Below are 21649 nucleotides of genomic sequence, written 5' to 3'. Positions count from 1 at the left end.
GTAGCCTAATGGTTAAGGTGCTGGACTACCAATCAGAAGGTTGTCAGTTAGATTCCCACTTCCACCAGGCTGCCACTGCTAGGCCCCTGAGCAAGGCCCTTAACAGTTGAATAAAATGAGATAAAAATGTAAGTTAATCTGGATAAGGGTGTCTGCTAAATGCTGTAAATGTAAATATTTACAGCATTAAGATTGCTTTAAGGGTGAGTGGGTACATGGGTGTCTTTGTGATGGCAGTTGTTAAATTCTCACACATTTGGCCAACGTCCTTATACTTATTAAGCAACTTACTTTATCTATTTTTTTGTTATACAACTGAGGGTTAAGTGCCTTGCTCAGAGGCCCAAAAGTGACAGCTTGGTGGATCTGGAATCTAACTCACAACCTTCCAATTGGTATCCTAAAACTATGAGACCTAACTCATTATCACTCTTTTCAGATGAAGAAAATAATGGTGATTATAATGTATAATGCGAGAGTATAATCTTACTTTCCGTATGAAATTCAGGTGATTCAGCTTCTGTGTTGGATGTGTGGAATATTGCAAATATTTACATTATAGGATAAATGTGTTCAGGTTTTTTCTACAGGTTCAGAACTTTTTGTCTTTATTATTATTATTATTATTATTATTATTATTATTATTATTATTATTACATACTTATTTATTTCAGCCCTGCGATGGGTTGGCACTCCGTCCAGGGTGTATCCTGCCTTGATGCCCGATGACGCCTGAGATAGGCACAGGCTCCCCGTGACTTATTTATTTCATGTCGTATCATTATACCCCCACCCCCACCCCCACCCCCCACCACACATAATAGACCTCTGAAATAAACAGCCTTAGTGCACTTACAGGATTTTAGGTTTTAAGGTGGACTGGATTCGTACTGAAAGCGTTCCAATTTTACGCTCTTAAAATTAACACTTAATTAATTATTCGGACACTTCGATTAACTCTGTAAGTATTATGAAAGTATATAGATGAATTGTGGCAAGTTACGTATCATTTTAAGTATATAAATAATAAATATAGAGCGTGTGTTTTAAAGTCCACCTTAAGAGCAGCCAGGGCGGAGCAGAGAAAGAAAGTGAAAGTGCAAGAGGAAGCGATCAGAAAAGTCCCTGAGTTCCTTACTGCATTCATCTCACTCATCTAATCCGACTTTTACTGCGCAAAACTCCTTAAACATGTCCAAATTTAAGATCAGCCGTGACAACGAGCTAAAGGTGAGACACACACACACACACACACACACACACACACACACACACACACGGATCTGTGTGTCTGTAGGTGGGTTTTCATATCTTTATGGGGACCAGCCAATCATGGACAAGAATAGCTAAAGGTTTTGACCTTGTGAGGACATTTTGCTGGTCCCCACGTGGAAAAGTGTGTTAACACAAACTGGAACTTTTACTGAGCTGAGGTGAGTATTATGTTCAGGTAGGACGTCCTAACAAGGGCAATAAGACAAAGCTGTGGGTCAATGTGGATTCACCTCAATCGACGATTAATATTCAGGATTTATACTGAAAATTCTGGTTTTGGGAGTGTGTTTGGAGAGAGAGAGAGAGAGAGAGAGAGAGAGAGAGAGAGAGAGAAGTAAATAAATAAAATTAAATCTATATTTTTTTGGTTTGCTTTTATTTCATTATGAAAATACGGTGAAATCTCAAAAGGAAAGTGTTGGGTACTGAAACCAAATTAAACCAAATTGACACTAAACTAAACATGTTTAAACTTAGAGCTTAAAACTTATATCTCCAAATCTAAACTGAATCAGTGTTTAACCTAAAACTTAAACTACATCTTTAACTGAAATTAAAGATAGGCTAAACCTGGGTTTGTCCCTGAACCTGAATCAGAGCTTTCACTTAAATTAATCTACAAAAAACTTGCATTTAACTGCAAACGAAGACCCCAAAGCCTAAAATAACAAAAATTCAAAATCTCCAACACTCTTTCACTGAAACAAAAATTAAACAAACCCTGGTTTAAGTTCTAAAACATAGCTTCAACTTAGCTTCAACTTTCACTTGAATGAAGCTAAACAAAATGAATGAAACTAAATTAAATTAAGTTACTATCTTAAAAAAAACACCTACCAAACTTCACTGAAACTAAAGCTGGGTTTAGTCTGAAATCCAGATGAAATTTAAAACTGAATTAAAGTTTCACTTTCAATCTAAATAGTAAAATTAAAGCAAAAACCTAAACAAATATTAGGCTTTATCTTAAACCCAAACCTAAACCTATAATCTTTTAACCTTTTTTCCTACATTTCTAGTTTTGCCTAAGACGCTGATTTGCAACCTAAACCCTATAAAACTTAGATGTAAAATGTAAAATTTTATTAACATTTTTATTAACATCCTCTGATGATACGTGGCTCATGTGTATGTTTCAGCCATTTTACTCGCCAAATCATATCCACTTGTGATGAAATCAGTCATTATTGATGAGCTGATCTGTGAACTCTATGTACAATTTTTCTTTCATTTTCTCTGCAGGTTCAAAACTTCCGCCATTCACTGTATCAGAAGGTAAAACATCATAAGGAGATTTACATGGAATTGCATAAACATGTACTATTAGTGCATGTAGACTTTGTATTTAACATGTCTATATTTCCGTTCAGGCAGAAGATCTTTTCTCAAATCATATTCCAAAGAAGATTTCCCAGTTGGACAATGTGATTCAGGTAATCGATCCTGATGTCTTTTTTTAATCCTCTGGCAATACAGCAATTGATGTCAATTTTCTATTTACTAAATAACAACAAAATTTTATTTATTTGTAGTAACAAATAATATTGTTGAGCAGCTCCTTCCATTGTTGAGCAGCTGAGACTGTTTCCATAATTGATAAATAAACACATATACCATTTGATACCATTCCAGAATCCAGCACTCACATAGCTCTTTGTTTCAGGAGGAGGAACTGTGCGTCTCAGATCTCTCTTCCCTCCATGCGGCACTTGATATCCCTATCCCCGATCCTCCAAGCCCGGAAGAGGAGGTAAACCTTGCTAATATGTGTTACTTGTGTCATTTTTATTTTCATGTTATTCAATTCAATTCAATTCAATTCAAGTTTATTTGTATAGAGCTTTTTTACAATTGACATTGTCTCAAAGTAGCTTTACAGAATATAAACATAGAACAGAAGGTAAACATAAGGAATAATATAAAGAATTAATATAATAAAAAATTCAAGATTATTATTAGATAGATTTAGTTCACAATGTGTATGTATTTATCCCCAATGAGCAAGACAATGAGAGGTGACTCAGGCAGCAGTGGCAAGGAAAACTCCCTTAAATTGGTAAAGGAAGAAACCTTGAAAGGAACCAGACTCAAAGGGGACCCATCCTCATATGGGTGACACTGGAGGGTGATTATAAATATACAGTCAAACAATGTTTTATTGGTTTAAAAGATCACATGGAGTTCAGATCTCTTAGTATCACAGAGTCCAACTGGAGCTGGTAGATCTGTAGATGTCTCAGGATTCTCACAGAGTCAGAATCATCTCAGTGGAGGTCCAAAATCTTCATTGCACGGAAGATGATTGGAGCTGGTACAATGTCTGGATGCCGTTGGGATGGGTAGAAAGAGAGAAGCAGTGGAGAGGGATTAACAAATCTGCTGTCCATAAAAAAAATTAGAAGAGTTTTTTAAACTCGTTTTTTCTCTCCTCCAACTAGGAAATGGAAACAGACAAGAATGAAGAAGAGGAGAAGAAGAAGAAACGTACGACTTGCCACACGTTCCCACATACAGTATCTGTAGCTCAGTATAACGTTCTCTATGTTGTTGAGTTTTTAATTAGTTTTCCTTTTAAAGGTCCTGTGTGTGGCTTCATCAAAGGAAATGAAAAGATCATGAAGCTGCTGGATTTGGTGAAGCCTGAGATTACGGGGCTTAAAGAGACCTGCATCACTGTGAGTCATCAAGATCAAAAATCAGTTGGATATCAGATCAGACAGGGCTAAGAACATTTCAATAGGAACATAGCTTTTTAATGAGTTTGATTAAATATATGTATATTAAAGCAGTGTGTGTTTTAATACAATCACATTCAAGATGCTGATTAAGGACGTCTTTTACTTATCTTTAATGTTGCAGGTTTCTTGCTGGATTTCACTCCTGATTCCTAAGATTGAGGATGGAAATGACTTTGGAGTTGCAATTCAGGTCTGTTCACATACCATTGTTACAGGCTGATAACTGGATTGAACTGTTGACAATTTGGACATAATCCTGGATTTTATCTGTTGCTTAAAGCTGTTAAACTTTTCCCTTTCTTTTTCCAACTAGTCTCTTTTTTAAAATATCTAAAGTATGGCTGTACACCATAATGGGTGTGGCCTGCAAAGAAGGTTTTTTTACCTCAACTTCTGTTCATCACTCCAGTCTCCACTAGAGATGTGTGTGGGAATGATTTTAATCCCACTGATGCAGATATTATTATTATTATTATTATTATTATTATTATTATTATTATTAATAGTAGTAGTAGTAGTAACTAACCCTCCCATTCCCCAAAATAAGTACAAGCAAGTAGATATTAAGAATGAATCAGTGAATGCATTAGATCCACTGTGTTGCACTCATGATAGGGTTTCTTTGTCGTGTGAGCTTCATATCTGACTCCTTGCTGACCCCAAAACCTCCCAGGTTTTGATAGACGCCTCTAATATGAACCAGCTGCCTCATAGAGCTTTGTGGAAAGCTTTCTTTTTTAGATATAACATTTGAAATCAACCCCATTAATGGCAAACGTGAGATGACAGGACTATGTTTTACTGCCATTGTTCCAAGATGGTGTATTTTTGTACATTATACAGTAAAACATACGTTATTAAATTATTAATTACTCATGTATATTTTTTCTAGGAGAAAATCCTGGAGAGAATTGCAGCTGTGAAAACCAAACTGGAAGGATTTCAGACAAACATTAACAAGTATAACTAAATTTACACATTATAATTTAAAAGCTGTATGTCATTAAATAGTGCTTGGGTAAAATACAACGATGGAGTGACTGTGGTGTGGTGTGGTGTATGTAGATATTTCTCAGAGAGAGGCGATGCTGTGGCCAAAGCTTCCAAAGACATGCATGTGGTAAGAAAATTCAGCTCCATATGCTAATGTTAGCTATGCAACATTACTGCTGCACCTTCAATAACCTGCGCTGTGTGTGATTCCAGATGGACTATCGCTCGCTCATCCATGAGAAAGACGAAGCAGCATACTGCGAGATCCGCGTCATCTTACTGGACATACGCGGCTATTACGTATGCATTCCGTTTGACTGAATTAGCGCTTTATCAAGAGTGCTTCATTTCTTACAGAACATATTATACCAGTCTAACATCCTGTGTTGGTTTCTGCAGGCAGAGCTGTATGACATCATCAGTAAGAACCTGGAGAAGGTGGTGAACCCAAAAGGAGAAGAGAAGCCCTGCATGTACTGAGACCGAGACCCATCTTCCTCACACACCTGAAAATGCTAGAAATGCTGTTTCTGTTGGATATTTCTGACCAAATCATGACTACACACTGTAACAATGTTCATGTCCAAATAAAAAAAGCTTAGCGTTTGATATTAAGCCTGTGACTCTGCCTCTTTCTGTCTAAAAGGAAGACGCACATCTGCCTGGAAATCAAAGTAATGAGTTACAACAAATACGTGAGCCAAACAGGTTTCAGTATGCAAATATCTTCTCTTGCTGAGCGTGATGTAGTGCCAGACACGCACCTGGTGTGGGGAATACACAAATACAATAAAAGATTTTTAAAAATCTGAAATAATTTTCCCAAAAGTGACAAAGGATAAAATTAAGACAAGAACGTCTGCAACACTGGTGACCTTTTACACCAAGTGACAAAAGGCTTTACACTTTATTTATTAATAACAGAAGAGAACCATGCACACTGTGTAATGTATAACTCAACTCTTCATTCTGATACACAATCAGACATCACATTAACTCAGACATTAAATTGTTTTATATATTTATAAAAAAAAAAAAAATACAACACAATTACATGAGAAAAACATACAAATAAAAATAAAAGCCGATGTGGATTGCTTCACACTTCTGGTCCTTCTCCTCCGGGGATTAACTGTGAACACAGCATTTTTTCATCAGAACAACTCAAATAATATATACTAACATCGTCTAATATATACTAACACCATTCGTCTCAGGGTTAACCACCGGCTCCATCCCAAACACTAGGGCTCCATCTATAACTCATGTTCTTACTATAAATGTCAGCCATTTATCTGGCTCAGTCCAGACCTCTAGCATTAGTTCCCTAAATAATATTCTTGCAAGCATGTCAGCCCATATTGAGCTCCATCCCTCCTCCACCTTATTAGTGATTTTACAAGAACTGCAGATAATTTGGGGCTTGGTCCCAAACTTCAGTGCACTTCCCTACTCAGTGTTCTTACTAGAAAATCTACCATTTTAGGGCTCTGTCTCAAACAATAACATGATTCTCTATGTAGTGTTTGTACTAAAACTTCTGCCAGTTAATGCTCGCACAATTAACATTCTTAATAAGATATCAGACCTCAGCTCACTCGTGTTTTTGGGACTCACCATGGTGATGTTGTTTCCGTTGAGGAGAATCTGATCCAGTTTTGTTATCCGTCGTCCTTCAGGAGTGATCTCACTGTGCGACGACAAACACAGTAACAAGGTTACACAAAACTCAAGATTTTATTCTAAACAAGTGGAATTAGTAAAACATACGCACAACTCGGTGACGTCCTCAAGCACCATGTCTGATTACATCCTGGTCAAAGACAAATCAAACAAACTAGCAAGCAAATGAAAAACAAAAAATAATCTTGTTTATAAGTAAAATCATGTTTACTCAGGAGAAACACTGAAAGGATACTGACAAAATCATCGAACCCCAGCAAGGTTCCCACAATCTCTTTATCGTTTTTCATGACGATGTGAATCCGAGATCCAATACATTTATCCACCAGCTCTGTAAAAATTAAACAAAACATTAACAATTCACAACCAGCCAAGCTACGAGTTTACGATATCTGTCTGGTTAAATAGATTTTACATCTGTATTGTTTTAGCTTTTTTTTCTCCTGTTAAATATTATACATAAATATAAAGATAAAATTCTATGAAATATTTCTATTTGACCAATCAGATTCTACCTCAAATTCACTCATTTCACTTAAAGCCAGAGTTTGTTTAAAAAAAAAAAAAAAAAAATATCACAATAACTTAAGTACATCACCAAATGAACAAAAACAAAACCCTAAAATGTCAACAATTTATTACAATTTATTTTTAGTGGGTCATTAAAAAAAAGAATTGTAACAAACCCTGAAAAACTTCATATTCATGTACCTTTTTCTTCCTTTTTTTAATAAAATAAAGCCAAACTTACTCAATAAGACACATTTAAGACACAATGAGTTTAATGATCATGGTGTGAATGAACACTTGTTAGTTGAATAAATGATATTATTAGAAATAGTTAAACATGCGCTTTTCTGGTTACATCCCAAACCACACACAAGAGCACTAAATAGCACGTAGTGTTTCTTTGTGTTTTTGTACTACATGAGGCTCTGGTGAAGTGCACTAACACGCGATTTGGGACACAACCACTGGTTTGTCCTGTTAGCACAAAGCGCGCTGAGCGTAAAACACAGCCACATGGGAAAACATACATGCATATATAACTCCATTACCGAGAGAAACGGGCTAGATAAAGTTGTAATAAAGTTCTCTTAACGCTCTTACCGAGTGGTAACAAGTGCGAAGGATTTGAAGCCGGTGTTGCCGCCATTTTGCAAATAACGAACCCGGAAGTGGACTTGCGGAGTAAAGACGTACAGCGGAAGTGAAGTTAAAAAAGAGACTATTATTATTTATTAAATTTATTGAATTTATTTATTTACTTACTTACTTACTTACTTACTTACTATATACGTAAATAAATAAATAAATAAATGTCTCTTTTTTTTTTTACTATTTATTCTTACAAATACCTGAGTGTTCATCTGAACAGCAAACTGGACTGGACAGACAATACTGAGGCAATCTACACGAAAGGACAGAGCAGACTCTTTCTGCTGAGGAGACTAAGGTCTTTTGGAGTGCAGGGAGAGCTACTGAAGACCTTTTTTGACTCTGTGCCTCAGCCATATTCTGTGGTGTGGAATTCTGGTGCAGCTGCATCTCTACTACAGAAAGGAAGAGACTGGACAAACTGATCAGGAAGGCCAGCTCAGTCCTGTGGATTCCTCTGGACACTGTACAGGAGGTGGGAGAAAGGAGGATGGTAGTAAAACTATCATCATTGCTGGAGAACGACTCCAACCCCCAGTATGAAACGGTTTCAGCTCTGAGCAGCTCCTTCAGTGACAGACTGTTACATCCTAAGTGTCTGAAGGAGCGATACAGACGCTCTTATCTCCCTGCTGCTATTAGGCTTTACAATTAAAGCTGCTCCCAGTTAGCCAGTCACCATAATACACATTGTTATTAATGTTTAACTGCAATAATAACAATAACAAAGTATTTTAAACATGTGCAATAACAGAAATATTGAAAAACGTGCAATATTACCTATGTGCAATATACATCTTTTTATACATTTTGTTTTGTACAAACTGTATGTTATGTCTCCATTCTTTTTATATATTTGCATTCTATTACTCTTGGCTGCTGTAACAGTGAAATTTACCCATTGTGGGATGAATAAAGGTATATCTTATCTCTTATTTATTTATTTATGTACTATATACTATATACGTAAATTTCTGACGCATGGAGTAAATGAAAATAATTGTTTTGTCCACAAAAGACCGGGAAGGTTGATAATGTGCAAAAATGATTATTGTGTGATTAAAATAAGTGATGTAATGAGTCTCCAGTAGCACTGGTTTGTAACAGTTAGGGTTTTTTTCCCCACAGCATTCTAATGTTTATAATTTGCAGGATTTTTGGAATTATTATTTTTTTTTGTAAACATTAAAAGAGAGAGAAAGAAAAGAGCTGGTCATTATGGAGCTTTTATTGCTGTTTATAGCTGTTGTGGCACAAGCTGTTATGTCTAAACAGAAACCTGTTCCTAATTTGTTTAAAATGGTGTCCGTATTGTTCTGTACTAGAACAAATTCCTCGTATCTGAAAACATACTTCGCAATAAAGACCTTTCTGATTCTGATTATAGACTTAAGGAAAAATATAAATTGAGTTATACTCTTTTTTTTTTTTTTTTTGTAGAAATGACTTTAATGACTTTTCACAACAAGTAAAGCTATAGCGTAACTAAAATCCCTGAATCACAAAAACTGAAAGACGAGTGTTGGGAGTCATTGAAACTGATCATTTCCAATTTATTAAGACTAACAACCAAAAAGATGCCTCAGAGAAACGTGTAAACCAGCGCTGAAACGAAAGCAAAACCATTAAACTATTCTTTAAAAACAAAATCACAGAACACATGTCTCAAAAATCAAACAGAGACGAAAGATGAAGCCATGCGGTCAAGGATCACAATGAGGGTGGAGCTCGGATTCTAAAGTCTGATAGCTGCCAGAAGATGCGACACATTAATGTTAGATTGCATTAGTGCAGGGCTAATGGACTTAGCAGTGATGTCAGGAGCACAAAATTCAACTTAAGGTCCACCTTTGTTGAGCCAGGGGACTATTTTTTAATCTTGTAACAAAAAGCCCACTCACATACTAAGCTACATGCTAGGAGTAAACACTGGTGTTAACTGCTTGGGCCTTGATTTTGAGTTTCAGGACAGTGCTGTAGTGATGGTAGTCTAACTCAGGTGTGAAAATTTTTTAGTGTGTGGGAGATCGCGAACACGAGTGACACGAACAGCTTGCTTACTTTAAAAAAAAAAAAAAAAGTTTACATTTGTGTTTATCAGTTCACGTTTAACAACCACTTCCTATTAAAGGGCAAATGGCAACTAATCTGGTAGATATATCACTATCATGTAGGTATTTATTTGATCAATATAATTTAATATATTATCTGTTTTATATGCAGTATTTCTTATCAGACAAATCTGACAACAGATTTTAACACCAGAGAGACGGACGTATAGACGGATGGAAAGAAACAAATAAATAAATAGATGCTCAAATACAGACACATATCGGTGACCCTTTGAGGGTCTTAAAATGTACTTAATGATGTTGCTCATTTCAGTATCAGATTCATTGAATACCAAAAAACCTGTACTCACACTCATACTTGGTCGTGACAAATTAAAAAAAAAATATATATATATTTTATATATGCACTCCTGAAAAAAATCTTAATTCCAGGGTAAATATTACAAGTCACATTTCACACATTACAGTATCACAATTGACATGTCATGCTGGTGGATCGTAACTAGATTGATATCAGGTAAATACTTCTTCCAAATGCCAAAAGAAGAAACAAGAGCAAGAGAGAAAAAATACATAGTAGGCAATTCATTTAAAACTGCACTTAAACTCAAACATACTGGACATACTGATGATTAGCTGATCATCAAAGGTTTAAGACCATAGCCTTTAAAAGTTAAAATCTGTGCAAATATATGGCTTTAAATGTCATTGTCCTTTAGACAGTCACACTGTCATGATCTCCTGATGCCAAAAGCAAAAAGGCTTTCTGTTTTTGAACATGGCAGGATTATTGAGCTGCACAAGCAAGGGCTCTCTAAACGTCCCATTGCTGCCGAGGTTGGACGCAGTAAGACAGTCATTTTAAATTTCTTAAAAGATCTTGAGTAATGGGACCCACACCACAAACTTGCCCGTTTGGAATTTGCAAGGGAGACATGAGACATTGTGTGGACATTGAAGGATGGAACAAAGTTTATCGTGAAAGATGGAACAAAGTTTTATCGAGAAAAAAAATTATCGTGCATGGTCCTGATGGCTTCTGACATGACAAGGAGATCCCACTGGAGATGTTTTCTATACGGCACAGTGAAGGAGGCTCCATCATGATCTGGGGTGTTTTTAATTCAGTTGGAAAATAAAGCTTCAGGTTGTGCAGTGGGGTCAAACGGCAGCTGGCTATGTGGACATGCTATGTGGTTGCAGCAGGCATCTCTCTTGACCGAGGGCCCTCATCTGTCTGGTAATGATTGGGTCTTTCAACAGGACAATACTGCAGTTCACAACACCCGCCTGACGAACAACGTCTTCCAGGACAATAATGTTGCACTTCCGGACCATCCTGTGTGTTCCCCTGATCTAAATCCCCTTGAGAATGTTTGGAGATGGATGGCAGAGGAAGTTTACAAAAACGGACGTCAGTTCCAGACTGCGGATGCCATTCATGAAGCCATCTTCACCACATGGAGCAACATTTCCACCAGCCTCCTGGAAAAAGTTGCATCAATAAATTGCCAAACTCTTTTTTTTTTGGTCTCATGCTCCTTTTTCTTCTTTTGACATTTTGAAGCAGTTCTAACAACCTGGTTATGATCCACCAGCGTGAAATTCAAATACAGTACCTGGAATGTTTCCCTTGGAAGATTTCGTTCAGGAGTGTATTTAAAAAAAAAAAAAAAAAAGGCAAAAAGGATATTGATGCATCACTCTATAACATGACAGACAGACAGACAGACAACACACACTGAACAGTAGTATTACAATAATATATTTTTTAGATTTTATATATCTATATGAATTTGACATAATAAGTCCAACCTGAACTGCCCATGACAGACAGACAGACAGTTAAGGCCGCTGATTTCAGATAACCACACTCAGATCAGGGTGAGGCAGCACTAAATGCTGATTGGTCAGACAAGTAGAGAGACGCACCAGACACAATAAACAGGTAGTGTGTGAGATCTGTGAGTATGTGAAATGATGACGGAGTGCGTGTGTATGCAGAGAGACACAGTCACTGCTTGGTCGTTGTCGACTGTGGGTCCGATATTAATGCTGGTTGAGAAAGTGTTGAGAACCATGATGACATCACAGACTTTGCGCTGTTCAAGGCTCCACCCACTGACTGACCTAGATAGAGAGAGGGGGAGAGAGAGAGAGAGAGAGAGAGAGAGAGCGAGAGAGCGAGAGAGAGCGAATGCAAGCATAACAGTTAACGCTGTTTGTTGTGTTAAAAGCACCAAGAAATGAAGTCAACATGAAGTATGAACTTCATGTCAGTGTTTAGTGATCAGCTGTTACTGACCTACAGCTCTGCCAGTCTGCACTACACTCCTGCTTGTGGTCATCACTGCACTGCCCAGTCTCCGCCCCCTTTCACTGTTCTGTACTGAGCTACAAAACACAAACAAAGTTAGATTAAACACACACAGGTCCAAATTTAAATCCTCCTTGACACTGTGTCAAGTAAAAATATTCACTTAAAGGGAGTGTACACATTAAATTAGCAATTAAGTACATCATTTTTACAGTAAATAAATGTCCTTATCCTTACATAGCAGGTGTCTCTTTAAATATAGAATACAGAGGAATAAACAGAGTTGCTTGAGTTTGTGAACCATTAAAAATGTCTATTTCTGCATAAATATGTGACCCAAAACATCATCAGAAGTCCCAAAAGCAGACAAAGTGAACCCAATCAAACAGATCAGACAAATATATTATACTTTTTATTCAATATTACAATATTGAATCCAATATTACATATCTGTGAGAGGTAAAAGTGTGTGAACCTCTAGGTTTAGTATCTAATTTTAAGGTCAAATTTGAGTGCATCTGATTTCAGTCAATGAGATGACAATCAGGTCTCCATAAGTGCCCTATTTTATTTAAAGAACAGATATATCAGTCTGATTTTCATGATGTGTATTTGTGGAAGGGGATCACTGCAAAAACAATGGAGATTTCCGAGGACTTCAGAAAAAGATATATCAGAATCAGAATGAGCTTTATTGCCAAGTTTTAGTGTCATACGCTTCCAGTGCACAGAAAACAAGATACACATAAAAAAAAAAAGATAGAAAAATAAATCAATTGTATGTACAGTTGTGCTACAGATGGTATAATGGAATAGAACAGAATGAGATGATTATGTACTAGGATGGAGATGGTAACAATTAAATGTAAGGTTATTGCATATTGTTATTGCATAATAGTGGAAACATTTAACTGTTTATGAGGTAGATTGGCGGGGGGAAGAAACTGTTCGTGTGCCTGGTTGTGCTGGTGTTTGGGGTTCTGTAGCACCGTTCAGATGGTAAAAGTTCTAAAAGCGGATGACTTGGATGTGAGGGATCCAGGGTGATTTTCTGAGCCCTTTTAGTCACTCTGGATATATACAGTTCTTGGAGGGTGGGTAGGGGAACACCGATAATCCTTTTGGCAGTCCGAACCGCTCTCTGTGGTCTTCTGATGTCTGATTTTGTTGTTGAACCAAACCAGACAGTTATTGAAGTGCACAGAACAGACTCGATGATGGCTGAGTAGAACTGTTTCAGCAGCTTCTGTGGCAGGTTAAACTTCCTACCTGGCTAAGGAAGTACATCCTATGTTGGGCCTTTGTAAAACGGTGTCAGTGTGAGTGTCCAACTTCAGGTCCTTGGAGATGGTGGAAACCAGGAGTGGTGCCTTCACTACAGCCATAGTAGGGTGTACAGAGGGTTTTTTTAAAAGTCCACAATCATCTCCATTGTTTTGAGCGTATTGAGCTCCAAGTTGTTGTGACTGCACCAGACAGCCAGCTCTTTAACCTCCTGTCTGTAGGCAGACTATTGAAGCTCATTAGGCTGGAAAAGTTTACCAAAATCCTCTGTTAAGAGTTTGGACTCATAGTTATATTGATTCTGTGCAGTGGAGGAAATTTAAGACCATGGGTACATTCCCAGAAGTGGTCAACCAACAAAGATCACTCCAAAAGCAAGATATGTAATAGTCTGTTGGGTCAGAAATGAATACAGAGTAACTTAAGAAAATAAAGGTCTCTTTTACTTAGGCTTATGTTAACATTTATGAGTCTGCCATCAAGTGAACACTGAACAACCTTTGTGTGCAAGGCAGAGATGCAAAGAGAAAGCCACTACTCTCTAAAAAGAACACTGCGGCCCATGATGTTTGCTAAAGAGGACTATTGGAATAATAATTTGTGAAGGAACTTTTTGTTTTAAAATCAGAAGCATTATTTTTTGGACAAAGGAAAATACTGAATTCCAGCATAAGAACCATAGATCTTCAGTGAAACATGGTGGTGGTAGTATCATGCTTTGGTCCTGTATTGCTGCATCTGGGCCAGAACAGCTTGCCATCATTTATGGAATAATGAATTCAGAATTATGCCAGTGTTCTCTAAATGAAAATGGCAAGACACCTGTCCATGATCTGAATCTCAAGAAAAAAATGGGTCATACGCCAAGACAATGAGCACAAGCACCCTGTCTACCAAAGAATGATTAAAGAGGAACAAATATAATGTTTTCAAATGGCCAAGTCAATGTCGTGACTTTAATCCAAATGAACAATTCTGGAAGGACCTGAAGCAAGCAGTTCATGTAAGGACAACCACTAACATCCGAGTGTTGAAGCTCTTTTGTAAGGAGGAATGGAATAAAATTCTACTTATTGGCTCATTTGTTTGATTGGGTTTAATTTGTTTACTTTTAGGACTTGTGTGAAAATCTGATGATGTTTTGGGTGATATTTATGTAGAAATATAGGAATTTTAAAGGGTTCACAAACTTTTATGCAACACTGTAGATGTTGAAGGAAAAAGAACTGCCACTGGAGGTTCATCATCAGCTGCTAAGTTGTAAGTGGTGAGGATCAGGAAGTCTGAACCCCACCTACTGCCTCCATATGATCATTAACCAGCATTGTTGTTTCTTTCTCTACTGGTCTTTCTGCTTTCTGCTGATTGTAGATGAAATGATAAAGGAAAGAGCTTCTGCAGACTCACTGTGAGAACCGCAGCTTCACGTCCGCCACGCTGTACTGACCCTGGAAAGGGTGGCTGCGAACACACAAGACACACCCCTTTACTCACCCATTCACATTACTGATACACACAAGACACACCCCTTTACTCACCCAATCACATTACTGATACACACAAGACACACCCCTTTACTCACCCAATCACATTACTGATACACACAAGACATGCCCCTTTACTCACCCAATCACATTACTGATACACACAAGACATGCCCCTTTACTCACCCAATCACATTACTGATACACACAAGACACGCCCCTTTACTCACCCAATCACATTACTGATTTACACAAGACAACTCTTTATTCACCTCATTGTAATTGATACACACAAGACACACCCCTTTATTCACCTCCTCACAATTTAGATTTTCTTTTATTCTCTATTTATTTTTTCTTTTTCATATTTCTTTTCCCCTCCTTTTAATTTTTCTTCTATTCTCTCCTCTATCTATCCTTTTTCCTTTCTTTCTCCCCTGATCTCCCCTTCTCTCCACACTGTGTTTGTTGTTATAAACCGCAGTATTCTCCTGCAGCGTCTGGTTTAGGACACAGCCCATGTTCTCACCCTGGTGTGATCTCGGTGATGGCTGGATGGTGTGTGCTGGACCACACTCTGTAGTTGTGTGTGATCTTCCAGGTGGAGATGAACGCAGAGCCATAATCTGCCAGCAGCTTCTCGTTATCTGACACAGACAGCAGTTAACATAGCATTAGCCATCAACATACACACACACACACACACACACACACACACACACACACACACACACACACACACACACACACCAGGGTTAATCAACAGCGTGTCTACCTTGCTGTAGTGTGGATGCCAATAGGGTGTGTATGTAGAGTGCAAACTGAGCCCTGATCCATTCGTCTCCTCCCTCCCAGCCGGTTCCGTCCAGAAATACATCCTCACTGTGATCACTCACACTCTTCAGCAGGAAGTCGCAGAAGCGCAGGTCAGCTGTGGTCAGGCTGAGGACACGCCGCAACTCTGGGTCAGCAATGTGGATAGCAGCCTCTTCCACCTATTTGAATACACACACATATTTTACACACACACCACAAATATTCTAAGCAGTCAGGTATTAATAACAGTACAAAAGTTAACCATTTTGTGTGTGTGTGTCTCACGTCTACGATGGCATCACTCAGGTGTCTCTGCTGACGGAACAAGATGTTGGTTGCTCCAGCAACAAACCCCCGAACTCTTACATCACAGAGCAGGTGATGCTGCTGGAGAGCCATGTACGGCAAACACAGGTAACCCTACACACAAACACGCACATGTTTACTGCTATTAAGTAAGATGAGTGTCATTAAGGCCATTCCAGCTTTCTGATAAAGTCAACTATTTATTTCTTCATTGTGTTACTGTTCTTCAGTGAAAGACATTATGATGTTAAAAAAAAAAGTCCTTGCCTCATATCAAATTACTGATGAAGATATAAAGCAAATGCACAATACAATAAAAGAAAGATATCAGAAAGTGGGCAAATATTTTTTCACAGCACCATATGTGAGCGAGTACCTTAGTGAAAATGGCGGGCGGCAGGCCACAGGGGTCTACGTCCTGCAAGGGAGTGTGTGGGTGTGTAGCTTGTGTTTGTGTAGCACTGTGTGTTTGGGTATCAGTCTGAGCAGGTGTGGCTTTGGGTTGAACAGTGATGGGCGCTGTAGACTCCGTCTCTATACACTCCGTCTGTGCCATTTTTTGCCCACCTCCCTGCTCCTGCTTCTCCTCCTCCTCCTCGTCCAGCGGGTCCAGACTCTCCCACTCGCTATCCAGCCAATCAGGCGAGCTCGGACTCCCCTTAGGACCAGTGGAGCCCTCTGCTTGGTTCCCTGTGGGCTCAGCGATGAATACTTCTGTGTTCTCTGTTAGGTCTACGCTCTTAATGATGTCAGCACTCTCAGATTGGCTGCTTTTAGGATGATAATGAGACGAGTCAGGCAGGCCCCGCTCGATCATACCTGCGTGCACACAGATACACACATACATCACTCACTCAGAGGAAATTTATGAAGTTATTGTCCGCATGCTGTGCAGTGTAACTGCAGGTCAACGTGAAGTGATCCTTTAGAATACATGGATGGTTGCAATCTACTATAGATTTCATTCGTTCATTGCACATGAACGAATGCAGGAAACTTCCTTCTTCCATATATGGACTCACAAGACACACCTCTCTATTTCATATCATACATCATATTATTACTGTGTGTGTGTGTGTGTCTCACCAGGGAACAATGAGAGAACGGTCATCAGGGTCCCCACTAATCTGTTAACAGGAGAAACATAGAACAGCACCTGCACGCACGCACACACACACACACACACACACACCACTTAGGTACAATTAGCACATTTTAATACAGGGGATTTGGGAGAGAGAGAGAGAGCTGACCTTTTTCTCCAGCAGAATCAACTTAAACAGCATTAGGACCTAAAACACACAGTAAACAAAATTATTATTATTAATTACATAGTTAAAAGTGAAATGTAATAATGATTAGAGGTGAAATGTGAATGTTCAGAGTCAGAGAGTCAAAGTTATGGTACGTTCTGTAACCAGGCATCCCGTGGTCACTGGGTTACCTTGTGTTTAAAGTGCAGAATTAAATCTCGTGCAGATAAACCTGCAGAGAAAAGACAGAAGAGAAAGAGAGAGACTTGGTAAGAAAGTCACTGAGTGTATCACAAGACAATATATATCAAATCATTCCTTGGCCAACATGCATCATGCCACTGCTTGATTTTGGGGCCAACACATGTCCAACTCAGCTCATAACCTGGCATAACACACATTCCAGATTAAAGCTTGCCTTGACAAATGCATATCTCAGAGTACCAGCCTTCCTATGTTAATGAATATCTTGGGCTATTACCTATCCTAAACCCATATCTTAGGGTAACGCCTATCCTGGGCTAGAACACACTGCCTCTCTTGATTTTTAGCATAGCTCAGACTAACCCAAAATCTATAAATTAGAAGTGTTTAATGTAAATAAATTAATTTGTGTGATGTAAAGATGGTAGCTGATTGTTTACCCAGATACAGCTGTGATCCCTCCAGTGTTGGGAACCGTAGAGAAGCATTCATGTGATCATACAGCTCCTATACACACACACAAACAGAGGAGGAGGGCATAGTAAACAAGAGATCCCCACCAACCCCACACACAGATTTAAACAGGAACATTCCCTTACCTTTAGGATGGAGATCTGTGAGAAGTCCTTCTCTTCAAAGTAGGCATGTGTGATCAGCTGCAGCTTCGCCGCAATCAGCCCGAAAACCGGCTAAATAAAACACTCTACAGTCAATTACATCTAAACATTTTATGAGCTAAAACAAATACATACATGGCCACACATAGGCCGAAAGCTAGAAGTGCTGCTCACCACTCTGCTAAGCACACACACACTCTTCTGCACCGTCTCCCTGGTGACATCAGCCTGTCTCACCTTCAGCATCTGAAACAAAAGACATCTGTCTGTCGCAGCAAACCTGAGGCAAGTAGTCTGACTGCCCACTGGACATTTACCTCATGCTCTCATTGAAATATGGCTAATACAGCTAATTGTGACAAAACATTTAAGCATCTATTCATCATTAGCAGCGGTGTTAATTAAGGGTACAGACCTTGGCTTCGATCTGTCTGTAGCAAGAAACACCATACACACACTTCATGTCTTCTCTCAGTGGGGGCAGGAGGAAATACACTGTGTCTGAAGAAGCAGAGATGAAAAAGAATATTAACTGTGTGTAACTTGCTAGCTAGTGTTATACAGTGAGAATTATGCAGAGTGTCGAGTGTCTTTACCATCCTGATAGTTGTGCGCTCCATCAGGCAAAGCGAGGAATGGTAGGTACTTCCACTGATCAGGTAACAAGTTACTGTCATGACCCTCATCACTGATGGGGGGGTAAGAGAACTCCACCTACTCACACACAGTGTCCAAATTGATCTGATAAAAAATCTTAAAATTTCTCAATATGGCATCCAGACAAAATGTGTCTCGACACACGTCTGACCCATTCATAACATTTGGAATGTTTCAGCATCCGATCAATACAATTACAATGCAATGAAACAGTGTCCAATCAAAACACTTGGAATGTCTCAAACTGCCCTCCAAACAGAATGTTCAGGATGCCACAACCAGCCAGCCAATCAAAAACCTACAAACCTAAAATTAAAATACAGCAACTTTTGAATTTTCCTAACAAGGCACCCAAAGAAACATGAATGACTGAATGACACAGCAACAATCGGGGGCATGGGATGTTGAGCCAGAGATCCCCAGTCTGAGCCATAATAAACTGTGAAAGGTTAATGTGAGCGGAGCAACCTGGTGCATCACTAGTGTAAAGGGGCGGGGCTACTGGGTTCACTTATAAACTACACGCGTATCAATGTGTTTACTACGTTCACAAGATGATCAACAAAGTGTACGAAGAAACCCACAGTAACAAAAACAACTAAACGTTCTTTCAAGAGAACACACACACACAGACTGAACTGTAGTCTCTTCTTACTGCAGCTTTTTAAATAATTAACCATCATTAAATATTTAGATGTTTACCACTTTAGAATTACAGTTAACCTACTTTTGCGTGCGTGTTATATTTGCTTCTTTGACATTTATTTCTAAAAAAACAAAAAAAAATAATAACTGACCGGTGTTGTAGGCAACCAGCGTGTGTGTTTGACGGCTAACGACGGATAAAGCACCTGTGTTTGGCTAGTTTAGCATTAGCATTAGCATTAGCATACCTGGCAGCCCCTCTTGTGGTGGAAGCCGACCACGACGATGTGCAGCACGGCTCCTTTAACTCCGTCCTTACCGCAAGACTCCATTAACGTGTGTTGGGGGGACAAAAGCTAAATCCGAATAACGATTAAAATGATAAAAACTGACGTTTCTACCTGCCCTCATCGATCTGCTACTGATGGCAAACACAAACAGAAATCATTTCCGCTTCCGCCCTCGTGACAATGACGTCATGGGCTGGCTTATTTCCGGCAGATGGGACAAGTTCACTTAATACATTACCCTTTTTAATATAACTAGCGTGAAGCTAACTTTAAAAATAATAACCAGACTGACTTAGTCTTTTTATACAGTAAATGAAATAATATTAAAATAAATACCGTCAAATGTGTAAAGACAAATATAATACCACACACACAAACAAAATTTTTTTATCAGTATTGTTTTTTTAATCAATATTACATACTACATCAATTAATTTAGTTTCCGTCTGGCAGACGTCAAGTATTTACATGAAATAGCCCATAAAACAGAAGTGGAGAGGAAAAACAATCTAGTTTGCCAGATTTGTAGTTAAAAAAGAAATTTAGAATATGGCACAACATAGGAAGCTGTGCACAAAGACTCGGTGACCGAGTTAAGAGGAAATTAATCAGAGAAGCAACCAAGAGGACATGGCTAACACCACAAGTTTTGCTGAAAATCATAATTCATCTGTTTTTTTTTTTTTTAAAGACTCACTGCTGAGCATCATGGGAAATTTGCTATTTATTGGGAAAACATTACAAAAGATCCATGCATAAGGAATTGTTTTATAGGTTTTAAGACATAACAATAGGCATAAGAATTAAATTTAAACTCAAATGAAAAAGGTATAATTAAAAAAAATAAAAAGATTCTCCTTAATGAACCACAGACACAAGAGACATCGATGCAGGGATAGATAGATACTGTAGATGTGATTAGTAGGGTCTTACTGTTGTGATTATTCAGTAAAGTCATGTTATTTTGGTCATTAGAAAATAGAACAATTTTATAAAAATCAACTATAGATTTCTGCTTTGAAGCCGAAAGAGTCTACTGGTGTCTAATAATTACCAGTGAGTCAAATTAGCTGACTGAGAAAAGACAAAGCATACTTTTAAATTCTCATCAGAAAATCCCACAAGTTCAGATTCCTTTCAGGTCAAGCAGGTTCGTAAAGACATTTTTGTTTGACTATTCCAGAACGTTAAATGTGACTGTCAGCAAATAAAACAATGTTCTTAAACAAATTCATAAATATTGTTCTGGGTAAAAGCAAAATAAGCCATGACAGTGTTCTGTTATAGAAATATAATGAACTTTAATGTGATCGCAGAAACTCTGCTCTATCATACCACCTTGTCACTCAGCATTGTACTGTAACACACACACACTTTATTTCTTACTTCTAACACTCTGGTCATGCCCGTTTTTAATTGCTTTTCTACGTTTTCCAAAAAAAAGTATTATAAGACTTCAGCTGTATTTTTAGAAAATTACTTGACATGTATGAGAGAGCCCGACTGAATCTTGGTTGAATTCGTTAGAACATTAAGGTGTTGTGGTTATAAAGAGGATCCACAAAAGAAAACCTATTACAAGAGAAAATGTCTACATGCTGCTGGAAATCAGTTTATGCAGTAAACGGGCTTGTGTAAATGTAAAGATTCTCCGAAGTGAGATAATGAGGAAATAGTTCATACTTTTTCTAGGATATGTTGCATATAATTTCATCTTTGCAGCTGCCCTGTGAGCATGGCGAGCATTGTAACATTCAGACATGATTAAAAATTCAAAATATTTTTGGTTGTACCAGATTAGAGTTTTAACTGCTGAAAAGTTTACAATCACAAAAAAAAAAAAAGACAATTCTGTTT

The 21649-nt window shown here is 38.2% G+C and overlaps 3 protein-coding genes across 3 annotated transcripts; 1 reads left to right on the top strand and 2 right to left on the bottom strand.

The window, feature by feature from the left end:
* Nucleotides 1-1077: 1077 nt before the first annotated feature.
* On the top strand, nucleotides 1078-5621 carry psme2 (proteasome activator subunit 2). Its single transcript, XM_060863102.1, has 11 exons — nucleotides 1078-1230; nucleotides 2518-2550; nucleotides 2646-2708; nucleotides 2939-3025; nucleotides 3714-3759; nucleotides 3853-3950; nucleotides 4135-4203; nucleotides 4906-4973; nucleotides 5079-5133; nucleotides 5220-5306; nucleotides 5406-5621. The coding sequence occupies exons 1-11, from the start codon at nucleotides 1192-1194 to the stop codon at nucleotides 5484-5486; spliced, it is 726 nt and encodes a 241-aa protein (XP_060719085.1). The 5' UTR covers nucleotides 1078-1191; the 3' UTR covers nucleotides 5487-5621.
* Nucleotides 5622-5864: 243 nt separating this feature from the next.
* On the bottom strand, nucleotides 5865-7907 carry lsm5 (LSM5 homolog, U6 small nuclear RNA and mRNA degradation associated). The gene is made up of 5 exons (XM_060863114.1): nucleotides 7800-7907; nucleotides 6925-7020; nucleotides 6781-6808; nucleotides 6624-6696; nucleotides 5865-6138 (listed from the first exon to the last, which is right to left on the bottom strand). Exons 1-5 carry the CDS (start codon nucleotides 7843-7845, stop codon nucleotides 6106-6108), a joined length of 276 nt encoding a protein of 91 aa, XP_060719097.1. The 5' UTR covers nucleotides 7846-7907; the 3' UTR covers nucleotides 5865-6105.
* Nucleotides 7908-9379: 1472 nt separating this feature from the next.
* avl9 (AVL9 homolog (S. cerevisiase)) lies at nucleotides 9380-19972 on the bottom strand. Its single transcript, XM_060863089.1, has 16 exons — nucleotides 19751-19972; nucleotides 18797-18914; nucleotides 18616-18701; nucleotides 18375-18446; nucleotides 18183-18272; nucleotides 18024-18090; nucleotides 17571-17611; nucleotides 17380-17418; nucleotides 17213-17282; nucleotides 16503-16945; nucleotides 16106-16240; nucleotides 15780-15999; nucleotides 15534-15651; nucleotides 14928-14981; nucleotides 12225-12313; nucleotides 9380-12049 (listed from the first exon to the last, which is right to left on the bottom strand). The coding sequence occupies exons 1-16, from the start codon at nucleotides 19832-19834 to the stop codon at nucleotides 11934-11936; spliced, it is 1842 nt and encodes a 613-aa protein (XP_060719072.1). The 5' UTR covers nucleotides 19835-19972; the 3' UTR covers nucleotides 9380-11933.
* Between the last annotated feature and the right edge of the window lie 1677 nt (nucleotides 19973-21649).

Source organism: Tachysurus vachellii, chromosome 2 (genome assembly GCF_030014155.1).
Source record: "Tachysurus vachellii isolate PV-2020 chromosome 2, HZAU_Pvac_v1, whole genome shotgun sequence".
Taxonomy (NCBI): domain Eukaryota; kingdom Metazoa; phylum Chordata; class Actinopteri; order Siluriformes; family Bagridae; genus Tachysurus; species Tachysurus vachellii.
Note: the sequence above shows the minus strand (reverse complement) of the source record. Positions and strands in the feature narration are given on the sequence as shown.